The sequence below is a fragment of the Otolemur garnettii genome, unplaced genomic scaffold (assembly GCF_000181295.1).
Source record: "Otolemur garnettii isolate 467f Iridium unplaced genomic scaffold, OtoGar3 scaffold00058, whole genome shotgun sequence".
NCBI lineage: Eukaryota > Metazoa > Chordata > Mammalia > Primates > Galagidae > Otolemur > Otolemur garnettii.
The window spans coordinates 10,670,592-10,684,406 of record NW_003852453.1 but is presented as its reverse complement, the minus strand read 5'-3'; the positions used below and the strand labels follow the sequence as shown (position 1 = coordinate 10,684,406).

The 13,815-nt window shown below is 35.8% G+C and overlaps 1 protein-coding gene and 2 non-coding genes across 8 annotated transcripts in view; all 3 read left to right on the top strand.

The window, feature by feature from the left end:
• CNOT1 (CCR4-NOT transcription complex subunit 1) overlaps positions 1-13,815 on the top strand; it is a 119,785-nt gene that overhangs the window by 77,365 nt on the left and 28,605 nt on the right. For 2 of the 6 annotated variants that reach the window (XM_023514784.1, XM_023514782.1), the window contains exons 17-25: positions 992-1,142; positions 2,676-2,877; positions 4,182-4,325; positions 5,405-5,529; positions 5,747-6,033; positions 7,179-7,257; positions 10,004-10,234; positions 10,549-10,689; positions 12,255-12,434. In XM_023514784.1, the coding sequence (XP_023370552.1) occupies positions 992-1,142; positions 2,676-2,877; positions 4,182-4,325; positions 5,405-5,529; positions 5,747-6,033; positions 7,179-7,257; positions 10,004-10,234; positions 10,549-10,689; positions 12,255-12,434 (1,540 nt within the window). Of the gene's footprint in view, positions 1-991; positions 1,143-2,675; positions 2,878-4,178; positions 4,326-5,404; positions 5,530-5,746; positions 6,034-7,178; positions 7,258-10,003; positions 10,235-10,548; positions 10,690-12,254; positions 12,435-13,815 lie in introns of all 6 variants that reach the window. The other 4 variants (XM_012806839.2, XM_023514783.1, XM_012806838.2 and 1 more) reach the window with 2 other exon arrangements.
• On the top strand, positions 1,423-1,558 carry LOC111726261. Its single transcript, XR_002774078.1, has one exon. It is a non-coding gene; the product is annotated as a small nucleolar RNA SNORA50 (small nucleolar RNA).
• On the top strand, positions 13,209-13,345 carry LOC111726260. The gene has a single exon (XR_002774077.1). It is a non-coding gene; the product is annotated as a small nucleolar RNA SNORA46 (small nucleolar RNA).

The window sequence follows — 13,815 nt, the reverse complement described above, 5'->3', positions numbered from 1 at the left end:
TTCTTTCTGGGCTCAGCTCCCCGTCTTTGACTTCATAGATTCTGATTCCAACCAGTTTTTCTTCCTTTGTTCAGGAGCCTCTGACCAGGGTTGCTACCAGTCGGCCATCTTCCCAGAATCCCCCCCTAGGCTAATATTCTAATAAAAATATTTCTTTTTAGAGATGGGGGTCTAACTGTGTTGCCCAGGATGGTCTTGGACTCCTGGTCTCAAGCAGTCTTCCCTCCCTGGCTTCCCACAGTGCTGAAATTACAGGTGTAAGCCACTGTTCCCAGCCATACTTTTACAGTTTAGTGGCAGTAGTAAAATTCTGAATTCAGGAGGGATTATTTAAAATAGTAGGTTCATGTAGAGCTTCTGAGTGTAAGGGGTCTCATAATTTTATGAAGCATAGAGTTTGAGTGTCTTACTTGAAATGCTTGGGGCCAGAAGTATTTCAGATTTTGGATTTTTGGATTATTTTACACTACTTATTTGCTAGTTATGCATTCCAAATTCAAAGATCTAAAATCTGAAATACTTATTGGAGCATCATGTCACCACTCAAAAAGTTCCAGATTTTAGAGCATTCTGAATTTGGAATGCTCAACCTGTGCTAAGAACCTAAGGTAGGAAAGTGAGTTTTTACGTCAAAATTTATCCTACTTTACATTTGTTTTAGAGGTCAATAACTTCTTACAGCATGTAGTTACTGGCTAGGTATGGTATTTTTATCTTTATTTAGTATCTTTGTTTTATCTTTGACTATGACGTAACTAGTGTAAAAATTGCTTGCCAGTTTGCTTTGATGTGTCTAGATTTGGACATAAGTTTTGACAGAGTGGTTGAAGATATGGAATGTTTCTTGGAGAATTTTAAAGTATATTGGTTGTATTATACTCAGGCAAAAATTTAGCCATGTGCTCTAGTAAGTTTTCTTTATTAGAAAATCAGATTGGTTTATGTAAGTGTTCTGGGGAATAGCAGGTAATTCTTTTACTTCTTTCTTTAGGAGTGTTTCTCAGGAGTTATCAGAGACCATTCTCACCATGGTAGCCAATTGCAGTAATGTTATGAATAAGGCCAGACAGCCACCACCTGGAGTTATGCCAAAAGGACGCCCTCCCAGTGCTAGCAGCTTAGATGCCATTTCTCCTGTTCAGGTAAATGAATGCTACAATTGCTACATCTGCATTTGTTCACAGACTTGGAATAGAATAAGCTTCTACAGCATCATTAATAAATTGTCTAAATTTATTAGAGATAACTGCATGTCTTGCATCCACTTATATTTTAAAAGAGATCCATAAATAGGTATTGTAGTTGAGAATTTTAATCATGAAATAGAATGTATCTGAGAGTAAAGATGCAAACAAAACAATTTATTTAGGTAACTGGAAAGGTTTCTTTTTAAAATAAGTTTGACATATACTCTGGAGAAATAAGCACTGTCTTTGAACCTGATGTGTCTTGTTTGTAGCTTCACGGGCCAAGCAACAGTGCTAGAGCATAACGACTTGTTATAACTGGGGCTCTTCAGCTCTCAACTGAACTGCTCTTTTAAAAACAAGGTACATTTAAGTTACTCCCTGACATCGACCACCCCCTTCTTTCTGGGAGCAACATACTGCGCTTCTATTTTCAGCTGCATTGAATGGCAGTTTGGGGTTTAAGGAAAGAAAGAGACATTTTGTGATTCTTCAGTGGCTACTTTATAATAGACATTAGCTTGTCATTTTCTATAATCATGAAGGTGTATAGTAGTACCACACACTGTGAGAAGCTTGGATGTGTAGTTATTATTTTAAAAAATATTCATTTTGATGAATAGCATACCTTGTTTTTGTTTTCAAAATCAGAGCTGATCTTCCCCATCTCCCATAGTTCTCAAGTTTTAACTACATTTAATTTCTAAGTTTTAATGTTTTCATTTGTGTTAAAAGTTAAATAACTTAGCTTAAGATATTTGTTTTAAAGTGGCTTATTTGAAATTGCAAGGACTTAATGCAATAACTCTCCCATGTCATTACTAAATGTTTAGTAGTACAGCTATAGAGTAATTTATCTTAAGTATTTACTCTTGAGGTTTTGTAGCTCTCTTCTTATGACTCTGGTATAGCTCGAGCATCCCTAATCTGGAAATCTAAAATGCTCTAAAATCTGAAACTTTTGATCACTGACATTGACTCTACATGTGGGAAATTCCACACCTTACCTCATGTTATGTGTCAAGCCAAAACACAATCATAACTTTATTCATGTACAGAATTATTAGCAATATTAGTATATAAAATTATCTTCAATTTAGATGTATAAAGGTATATATGAACCACAAATGAATTTTGTGTTTAGACTTAGACCCTACTCCCAAGATATCTCATTGCATTTGCACAAAATTCAAAAATATGGAAAAAAAAAGAAAAGAAATTCGAAACACTTCTAGTACCAAGTATTTTCCATGAGGGATACTCAACCTGTACTTTGGCAAAGGCTAACTCTTTAAACCCTATTCCACATACGACATTATAAGAAAAATAACTGGCACATTTGACTTAACATTGGGACATAAGTATTGTTATGATTGTGTGGGTGTTGTAGTTTGCTTATTAAAAAGTAAAAGCTGTTGCTAAAGGTTGCTTTACCTGTGTGATGTCCTTGACATATGTGTAATACATTTTTATAATGTTTTTCTTTAGATTGACCCACTTGCTGGAATGGCATCTCTTAGTATAGGTGGTTCAGCAGCCCCTCACACTCAGAATATGCAGGGTTTTCCTCCAAATTTGGGTTCTGCATTCAGTACCCCTCAGTCACCAGCAAAAGCATTTCCACCCCTTTCAACCCCAAATCAGACAACAGCTTTCAGTGGTATTGGAGGACTTTCATCACAGCTTCCAGGTAAGGAGGTTGTGAGTGGGAACATGGATTATTTTTGTAAGTTTCATAGGGCCTTAATGTATGGTAGGAGTTTGGAGTCACTGCCTGTAGCTCAGTGGGTAGGGCACCAGCCACATAACACCCAGCCTGGGCCTGCCAAACAACAGTGACAATTGCAACAACAAAAAAATAGCCGGGTGTTGTGGTGGGCGCCTATAATTCCAGCTACTTGGGAGGCTGAGGCAAGAGAATTGCTTAAGCCCAAGAGTTTGAGGTTGCTGTGACACCACAGCACTATATTGAGGGCAACATAGTGAGACTCTGTCTCCAAAATAAAAAAAGCTGTTTAAATGAAGTTGTATAGCTGCTTCAACCTTCAAAGTTGGGAAAGAGAAACATACTAGTATATTCAGTTCAGTGTAATTGGAACAAAGAATTAGGATATTTGAGTTGTAAAGTTGGTCAAATTATTCATCAATAATTCTGCATTACCAAGTGGTAGTATAACAGTAACTCATGTGTTAATTATGTATTCTAAAGAGCTTAGGTTATGAAATCACAGCTTTATGAATTATTTAGGTTGGTATAACAAAGGTAGAAAGATCTACCTGTACATCTCAGATTCAGACATAAATTACGCCTGCTTTGTACTTCACAAACCTCAAAAATGATAATAAATCCCTAAATCTTTGCAATTTTTTTCAAGTATTCAAGTTTCATAACTTGACATTGAAATAAAGGCTGTTGTTTTTTCCACTTGTGCCTACTTTGAGCTTTCTATATTTTTTATGATTATAAGTTACGGTACTAAACCTAAGGACTGAAATGTTGTCATGATTCTGTAATCTAGTTAATACTGCTGGTTTTTGGTCCAAGCCTTGATGAATCACTTAAACCAAAGTTACTGTACTTATTAAGACCTTCCTAGTGAAGCTCTATTATTAGTATTCTGTTTGTTGAGAGTTGAGAGGAATGAAGAAGTTCTGACTCATCATGAAATTCTCCAGTTTTAATCTCTGAGAAAGACAAGGTAGCCCCTTATTTTGTCTACTTTAGGTAGGCTGGTATGTGCCTTGAGAGTGTATGCATTGACATTTTTGCATATTATTGATTAATAAAATAATTTTAAGTGCTGAAGAAATTTTGGCATTATTCATTTTTGCATACTCTTGCTAGTTTTCATTCTCTATAAAATTGAATAGATGTATAGTAAGGGAATTAAGAAAGACCCTGACTTTCAAACAATAACTTATATCTGAGATGTGAATGAAGTCAGGTATATGAATAATGATAGGGCTTTTGGCTGGCTTCATTCTCTCTAGTAGGTGGTCTTGGCACAAGCAGCCTGGCTGGTATAGGAACTGGGACTCTTGGACTCCCTGCTGTGAATAACGACCCTTTTGTACAGAGGAAACTGGGCACCTCTGGACTGAACCAGCCTACATTCCAGCAGAGTAAGATGAAACCTTGTAAGTGGTAGTGTTGTCTGTGATTGTGAAGTGTGACTGAAGCACATAATTTTTTTTCAATTGTCTTATTTGTTGTCCCTAGAGTTACTATGAACAAAATACTGATTTATCTTAATATATTGTTAGTAGGGCCATATGTTGATGTGCCTCCTAGACCAGTGGGAATAAATTCATGAATTTCAAGTGTTAAAAATTAGAGGTGTATTTCAGCTTTTGCTCTGGATTCTCAGAAAAAAGTAGTGGTTAGTAGGAGGCAGCAACCTGACAATGTTATTCTGAAAGTAAGAAGTAGGTATGGTAAAGAGAAAAGATTTAAATATATAAGTATAAATCTTGTACTTCATGTTAAAATTTGTTGGGTTTGTTGGGTTTATTTTTAACAAGTCAGGACCAGACATGAGAATTCTGATTTTTGTTTTCAGCTTGGTAGGTTATAAAGTAAATAATTGTTTTAAGGTTATAGCTTTATAATATATATACTCTTATGTCATAAATATTGCCATATAACATTTATATATATGTATATATATGATACAGTATGAAACCAGTTTTTAAAGCTTCACCTCCTTGGTAATTTCACTGTCCTAACTAAAGAGAGAGAAGTTAATACATAGGTGTATTGACTTACAAGCCTTTGTCATTGTGTCTTGATGCTGTTAGTGTGAAAGACTTGTCTGAATGTTATGTTTTGTAGCATGCTTTGTGTTTATATCAGTCTGCTATGCACAATACATTGATAATTCTTATATGTTAAATGCAATTTTTATTACAAAGCAAGTAAAGACTTGTTAACCTCTGCTGAGGTTGTATTAAGGGTAAGTGCATTATGAGTTTGATATTAGTTAACTTTTGTACTATAGTAAGTCTCAATGAAGAAAATGTTAAAGTGAAACTAAGGCAGTCTTGTTAAAGTTATATTATATCTTTACCTAGAACACGTCACTTGGCTATTTAATACTGAACTTATATAATTTCTTATTTTTTTTTTTAAAGTTAGACTTACACTGGTGTCTCTGGCTCTGTAATTTTATGAGAGAGTAGAGGAAGGGCTTAAGTGATTACTTTTCTTTTTCCAACAGCGGACTTGTCTCAGGTGTGGCCAGAGGCAAACCAGCACTTTAGTAAAGAGATAGATGATGAAGCAAACAGCTATTTCCAGCGAATATATAATCACCCACCACATCCAACCATGTCTGTTGATGAGGTGAGTGTCTAGGATGATCTAATTATTTATTGTTTTAGGCCAGTCTTATGCACCCTTTCAGGGTTTATAGAATCTAGCTCTCAAAGTGTTTTGATGTATTTATGTATCTTTTGAAACTGTAATATTTTTTCTGAGTTAACAGTCTTCTATTAAGAGTATTTGAGGTAAGTTCTTAGTAATGGATTCCTTTTCTGTGTGTTGTTTTTGTCTTTTCTAGGTATTAGAAATGCTGCAGAGATTTAAAGACTCTACTATAAAGAGGGAACGAGAAGTATTTAACTGTATGCTAAGGAATTTGTTTGAAGAATATCGGTTTTTTCCTCAGTACCCCGATAAAGAATTACATATAACAGCCTGCCTATTTGGTGGGATAATTGAAAAAGGACTGGTCACTTACATGGCACTGGGTCTGGCCCTGCGATATGTTCTTGAAGCCTTACGCAAGCCTTTTGGGTCCAAAATGTATTACTTTGGGATTGCTGCACTAGATAGATTTAAAAATAGGTAAGTGGCTAATTTACCTACAAAACTTACTTTCTTGATAGAAGGAACAGTAATAACATTTATCAATTACTGCGTGTCAGGCCTCATTATTATACATATACTAACATCTTACAATGACAAATAAAAGAGGAAGAATAGAAAACGTTGCAGGTCACTATAATTATCAATTAAATTGTAGGAAAACTAAAATGAGATAGTAGGGTTTTTTTTGTTGTTGTTGTTGTTGCTGTTTGTTTATTGAGGTATACTATACTATATGTACAATACCAGTCACCCTTTTTTGGTATACACAGTTTTGACAAACTTATACAGTTGTGTAACAAATACCACAATCATGAAAGTGAATATTTTCACACTCTTTCCACCACTTCTAGTCTGGTAATTGCTGATTTCTATAGTTTTCTCTCTAAAGTTTTTCCAGAGTCTCTTAAATGGAATCAAACAACATATATATGTATATATATTTATTTATTTTTTATTTTTTTGGTAGAGACAAGTCTCACTCTATCTCCCTCGGTAGAGTTCCATGGCATTGCACAGCTCACAGCAACCTCCAGCTCCTGGGCTTAGGTGATTCTCTTAGTCTCCGGAGTAGCTGGGGCTACAGGCACCTACCACAATGCCCAGCTATTTTTTTGTTGTACTTTGGCCCGGGCTGGGTTTGAACCTGCCACCCTCCATATATGGGGCCAGCGCCCTACCCACTGAGCCGCAGGTGCCACCCCAGTATATGTTTTTTGGGGTTTGATGCTTTTGAGATTTATTCATGTTACTGCATGTTTCATTAGTTTGTTCCTTTTTATTGCTGCTTAGTGTTCTGTTGGCTAGATTAACTACAAAGTGTATTTCCATTCATATGTTAATGAAAATTCAAGTTGTTTTCAGATAGCAGTTTTAGGTAATTTGAATCTAATTCAGGGTAAAACATGACCTTTAAAAAGCAAAGATAATGCATTATTTTTTGATATAAAATGAGTGAAATTCACAAGTATTTTCCTCTTCTATTTTCATCATTTGGCATTCTATAAAAATAAATTAGTCATGAGGAAAATGGCCTCCATTAGCAGTTGAACAAAAGTTTTTGTTAATAGTGCTGCTTTTCTCCTTTTAAGAAATGATGACTGAATGAATGTTTCTGTTGGCAGATTGAAGGACTATCCCCAGTATTGTCAGCATTTGGCGTCTATCAGTCACTTTATGCAATTTCCGCATCATTTACAGGAAGTAAGTGTCTTTAATACCTAAAACTCCGGTCGGTGCTTGTGGCTCAAAGGAGTAGGGAGCTGGCCCCACATGCCAGGGGTGGTGGGTTCAAACCCAGCCCTGGCCAAAAACTACCAAAAAAAAAAAATACCTAAAACTCAAATAGCTATCTTGTAGTTGGAAGTTTTACTTATTTTGATTTCTTTGGGGATTTGCTAGGAATGGTATTAAGATTTCTTAATGATTAGCATGATCTAAGTGTACATGTTGCCTGCTCATTTTTCAAATATTTTATTGTTATTAAGAGAATCTTTATGCCAGTGTGTACAGAAATCCTACCTGATTCTAAAGGAATTGGAGTGTAGGAATTTTGGCTATAAAACAATAAAACTTTGTTTTAAATGTTAATACAATTTTTTTTTTTTTTTTTTTTATTGAATAGTAACTGTGTACATTAATGCACTTCTGGGGTACAATGTGGTGTTTTCACAAACAGTCCAAAACACTTCCATCAAACTGGTCAACATAGCCTTCACGTAATTTTCTTAGTTATTGTGTTAAAACGTTCATATTCTACTCATAGAAAGATTCACTTGTACCCTTGTATGATGAACCACAGAAGTGAACCCTCAAATCTCCCTCCTTCCACCCATTCCCCCTCCCTCCCCCCTCCCCATATCCTTAGGTTGTTATTAGGTTATAGCTTTCATATAAAAGGTATAATTAGTTTCATAATAGGGGTGTGTACATTGGATACTTTTCCCTCCATTCTTGTGATACTTTGCTCAGAAGAACATTCTCCAGCTCCATCCATGTGAACATGAAGGATGTAAAGTCTCCATCTTTCTTAATGGCTGCATAGTATTCCATGGTGTACATATACCACAGTTTGTTGATCCATTCGTGGATCGATGGGCACTTGGGCGTTTTCTGTGACCTGGCAATTATGAATTGGGCTGCAATAAACATTCTGATACAAATATCTTTGTTGTAATGTTAATACAATTCAAAACTGTTATACTTAAGACTCAGACCAATGTTTCTTTAAAATAGAACCTTTCTTACCACTTGCTTAGATTCCTTTGAAGTGCTTATTTTATAGGATGCATTCCATGGAATACATCCATGTGCTCCCAGGGAATACACATTTTAAGCCATTTTGAGTGATTATCATTGTTCTTGAAATTAAGAACCATTGTGTTAAGAGACTGATTTTTGGCTTGATGATGAACCTTTGTCTTTAGCTTTTGGTCAATGCTGGCTTAGGTAGAACAGGAAAGTTGGTTAATCTTTGTTAACTTGTAATATTTTGGCATTTTTTCCTATAAAGTAGATAAATGACTTTAAGATCATACTTTAAGGAATCAGAAAGATTGGAATTTGAACCTACTTGAATTCTATATTTTATTTTAGTCCAGCATTTTCTCCCTCATCCTTCTGTATTTATTAGGCAGGCAGGAGTATTGCAATGACTTTATCTAGGGGACCATGGAGCAGGAGGCAGGAGTGAATTCATTCAAGTGAATGAGTGGGTTGAGAGGAATTCAGAACCAGGAATATGGAGATTAAAAGACTAGCAAGCAAGGGGCGGCGCCTGTGGCTTAAAGGAGTAGGGCGCCAGCCCCATATGCGAGAGGTGGCGGGTTCAAACCCAGCCCCGGCCAAAAACTGCAAAAAAAAAGAATAACAGCCTAAGAATATGGGGGGGGGGGAGGATGGGGGAATGGGTGGAGGGATCACTTCTATGATTTATCTTAACAAGGGTACAAGTGAATCTTTCTAAGAGTAGAATGTGAACGTCTTAACACAATAACTAAGAAAATGACATGAAGGCTATGTTAACCAGTTTGATGAAAATATTTCAAATTGTATGTGAAAACACCACACTGTAGCCCAGAATTGCATTAATGTACATAGTTATCATTTAATTAAAAAAAAAAAAAAGAAAGAAAGATTAGCAAGCAGACGGGAGTGGTCAGTCATGCAAAACTGGGCCCCAGACCAGTAAGCAAACTAGAGAGGTTATCGTTTATTTTTGTATACTTTGTCAATTTCAAAGGGGTAGCCTTCAGAGATTTTCTTTCTTAGTTTAATATATTCTTTAAAAGATAAATATTATATATGTAGATGGTAATTTTAGTTTTGCTATGCAAGGACCATTGAAATAGTCTCAGGAATCCTTTGCCAGCCTTCTAATTTGTGTGTGTGGGAGGGGATGGGGGGTTATTATGGGTCTCTAAAGAGAGGGGAAAGAATCCTGCCCTATAACACCCATTATTGTTGTTGCTTACCCTTAAGTTGGCTGGACTATGTATAGTACTTTTTGTTTTATTTTTTGTAGTAACAGTTTCATTGAGATTTAGCTTACTGCAATGTGTTTTTTAGGATTTAGCTTTCTTATTAGTGTCCAGTGGGTTTTAAAAATAAGTTTACTATATAAATTTTTAACAGTTTTAAAGTTTGCATTTATTAAAGGACTTAAAGACATTTATATGCATATATTTGATGCTGCTTTTTGGGAGAAGTTGTTTTCCTTGACCACTTCTGTCATAAATACTTTAACATATTAATATTTTATCTCTGAAGGAATCATGGTAGCCACTTATGTATTAGTGCTAGGGTGGAGCAAGGAATAAGGGAGATAGATGAACCTAAAGATTACTGTGAAATTAGTTTTTATCCTCTCAGAATGAGGGGCATAAAATTCAAGCTTTTCAATTTCTGTTAAGAGTTCTTTTAATGTTTTTCTTCCTCCTTACCCCTTTAGTATATTGAGTATGGACAACAGTCTAGAGATCCTCCTGTGAAAATGCAAGGCTCTATCACAACCCCTGGAAGTATTGCACTGGCTCAGGCCCAGGCTCAGGCCCAGGTTCCAGCAAAAGCTCCTCTTGCTGGTCAGGTTAGCACAATGGTAACCACCTCAACGACCACCACTGTTGCTAAAACGGTTACAGTCACTAGGCCAACTGGAGTCAGCTTTAAGAAAGATGTGCCAGTAAGTAGTTTTATATTTTTTCTTTTCCAGGATTTATTGTTATTTTGTAAAATATCCAGTAGTGAGCATGTATTACAATTTTATTATAAACACGACACATGCATACTAGAAAAAAGGTATAAAGACCAGCATTTCCCCTTTTGTATCTCCCCTTTCTGTATTTCTCAAAGGCACTATTAATAGTTTTTGCCCATGCTTACAGTGCACATACCATGTATGTTTTTTATACTAACTGAATCTGTATATGTTGTTTTTTCTGGGATTTTTCAAGGAAGTATTTCAACTTGCTTTATGTATTTCATTATTATTTTTAGCCTTCTATTAATACTACAAATATAGATACGTTGCTTGTGGCCACAGATCAAACTGAGAGAATTGTGGAACCCCCAGAAAACATCCAAGAGAAAATTGCTTTTATCTTTAATAATCTTTCACAATCAAATATGACTCAAAAGGTAAGCATGATGTTATAGTGCATAAACGCCCTTTCTTCTTTTTTCTAATGAGTTGAGGGATATATTTTTGACCCTTTGCAATAATCACTTTAAAGGCAAGGGGCACTTGGACATCCAGCTAGTGGTTGTGGTTTTAATAAACATTAATGTTGTGTTTTGCAGTGAGTTACAGGCTTTTTGAAATAAATTTAATGTTCTCATGGTGATGGAAGGTTACATTTGTACTTTTGGTAATAACTCATTTCCTTTCAGAGATTATCCATAGTAGTTATCAAATCTTATCAACTGAGGTAGACATTGTGAAAAGCCTCAAGAATGATACTTGCCTCCTAAGATTATATGCTACACATTAGTTGACCACTGAACAATGTGGATGTTAGGGATGCCATTCCCCTACATGGTCTAAAATTCAGATACAATTTTTGACTCACTAAAAGCTTTGCTATTAATAGCTTACTATTGACAAGAAGCCCTACTGATAACATAAACAGTCAATTAAAACATTTTGTATGTTATGTGTATGATATGATGTATCTTATAATAAAGTAAGCTAGAGAAAATAAAATGTTATTAAGAAAATAATAAGGAAGAGAAGATACATTTACTTTTAAGAGGGTAGGGTCATCATAAAGGAGTTCATCATCGTTTTCACATTGAGTAATCTAAGAGTAGGAGGAAGAGAGTGGTTCTCTTAAGGATGGCAGAGGTGAAAGAAAAATCTATGTAAGTGGACTCAAAGTTTAAATTGATGTTTTTCAAGGGTTAGCTGACCTTAGAAATGTCAGTGTTAACCAATAAGATTGGGCCAAACAAGTGGATTTTAAGATGTAACACAAGTACCATCTTTCAAAATTTCAGCATAATTGGCTGGGGAAAAATTGAGGTCTTCTGTATCCCTTTTGGAAAATTCCAACTTATAGATGATTTCGGGAGATGAAATTTTTGGGAAACGTTTCTGTTGTTAGATCTGCTTGATTGGCAGGGTTGTAGATTTAGTGATTTAAAGTGAGGGGGCGGGCATTGCATATTTGGGTTTTGTTTGTGTATTAAGACGAAGTCTCCTCATTCTGTTACATACACTAGTGTACTGTCATAGAGCTAAAATGCAAACTCCTGAGCTCAAATGATTCTTCTGTTTCAGTATCCCGAGTAGCTGGGACTATGGGGCGTGTACCACCACACCTGGCTATTTGTTAAATTTTGTATAGACGGCTCTCACTTGGTTGCATAGGCTGGTCTCAAACTCTTGGCATCAAGTGATCCTCCTGCCTCAGACTTCCAACATGCAGGGATTACAGGCATGAGCCACCTGTACTTGACTATATGTATAATTTTAAAGCTAAAAATGACCATATATGTTTCAGTCCTAAGCACCCACAGTTTGAAGTATGATTATGAATTTGAACGTACTTTTCTTTACAGTATCTATCTGATGGGGAAAGCAGCTGTTTTAGCATCTAGTTAATTTAGCAGTGAATCACATGCAGTAGTCTGTTTCACAGCAACTAAAACCTCATTTTATCATTGTGTAATTTTGTGCTTCTAATGTCGTACTGATTGGCTAGGTTGAAGAGTTAAAGGAGACTGTGAAAGAAGAATTTATGCCTTGGGTCTCACAGTATCTGGTTATGAAGAGAGTCAGTATTGAGCCAAACTTTCACAGCCTGTATTCAAACTTCCTTGATACACTAAAGAATCCTGAATTTAACAAGATGGTTCTGAATGAGACCTACAGAAACATCAAAGTAAGAATTGGTTCTTGTGCTTTCTTCTTTAATTATTGCTTTGAATTTGTAAATACTTGATTGTAGAAGTAGAATTTTTGCGTTCTTCCGTATTAGGTATCTATGGAAATTGGCTGTAGGTTTTGTTTCAAATAGAGAAATAGGAAGAATTTAATCTTGCAAGTATACCCTATTTTGGTGGTTGTTTTTGAGGCAGAGCCTCACTCGTCCCCCTGGTGTCATCATAGCTCTCAGCAACCTTGAACTCAAGTGATACTCCTGCTTCAGTTTTTCTAATCCCCCCCCCCCCGCCCCCCACACACGTAGAGAGAGGGTCTTGCTCTTACTCAAGCTGGTCTTGAACTCCTGAGCTCAAGCAGTCTACCCTCTTCAGCCTCCCAGAGTGCTAGGATTATAGGCATGAGCCACTATGCCTGGCCTATAGTCCCTCTTTTTAAAATAGAAAAATTACTGTATGGATGTATATTGCTTTTGGACATTTAGGTGGTTAATCATGTTAACTAATATAAACAATACTACAGTGAATGTTTTCGTTTGTATCAGTAGTCAAGTGCTTGATATGTATAGCTATTTGTGGAATAGCTGTTGTCTTGGATTCTTTGTTACTTATTTTAAAGTCATAATCTTTAATGAGGTCATACGTACATTCAATACAATTTATTTTAATTTCTAAACTGTCACTTATTTCTCAGGAGGAAAATCTTCTATTAGAAAACAGTGTGAACCAACATATAGCTGTGATTATTCTTTGCTTGGGATGTTGGTTTAGGAACCAGCACTATATTTAAAACTGTGGGTGGGAATTTTCCTCATTGTTGGTTATGCTGTAGTGTGAAAGAATTCCTGGCCTTTTTTCTTGCACAGCTGACTTACACCATTCTGCTGTTCCTATATGGAATTAAGGAGCATGTGTATATTCAGCTTTTGTTATCTGATGGCAAGGATGGTTGAAATGTATGAATGTTCCCTGATACACTCTGGTGCAGAAAGTTTCAAGATCTGTTTTTTGAACAAAATTACATATAGCCATAAAGTAAGAGGTAGCATGTAGTAGATGGGTGTGCATGTATGTGTGCATGCCTGCACTTAAACACTCTCCTTTGCTGGCTTTCTCTTAGAAAAAGAAGAATGGGATTATCAATTTAATGGATTGTCTTTTCTAGAAATTTTGAAAGAAGTATATAAATAGTACAGGATATGCTGAAGATTGCAATAGGTGGCTATATTGTTTATATTCTTCAGCATGCCTGCCACCTTGAGGGACTTAATAAGCATAGCTGTAATCTTTATTTGAATTGAATTTAGCTCTTCCATATAGATTTGCAGTTGGGTCTTTCCCTCAAACCTAGCTAAAATTTTCAGAGTTTTAAAATACTTTTCA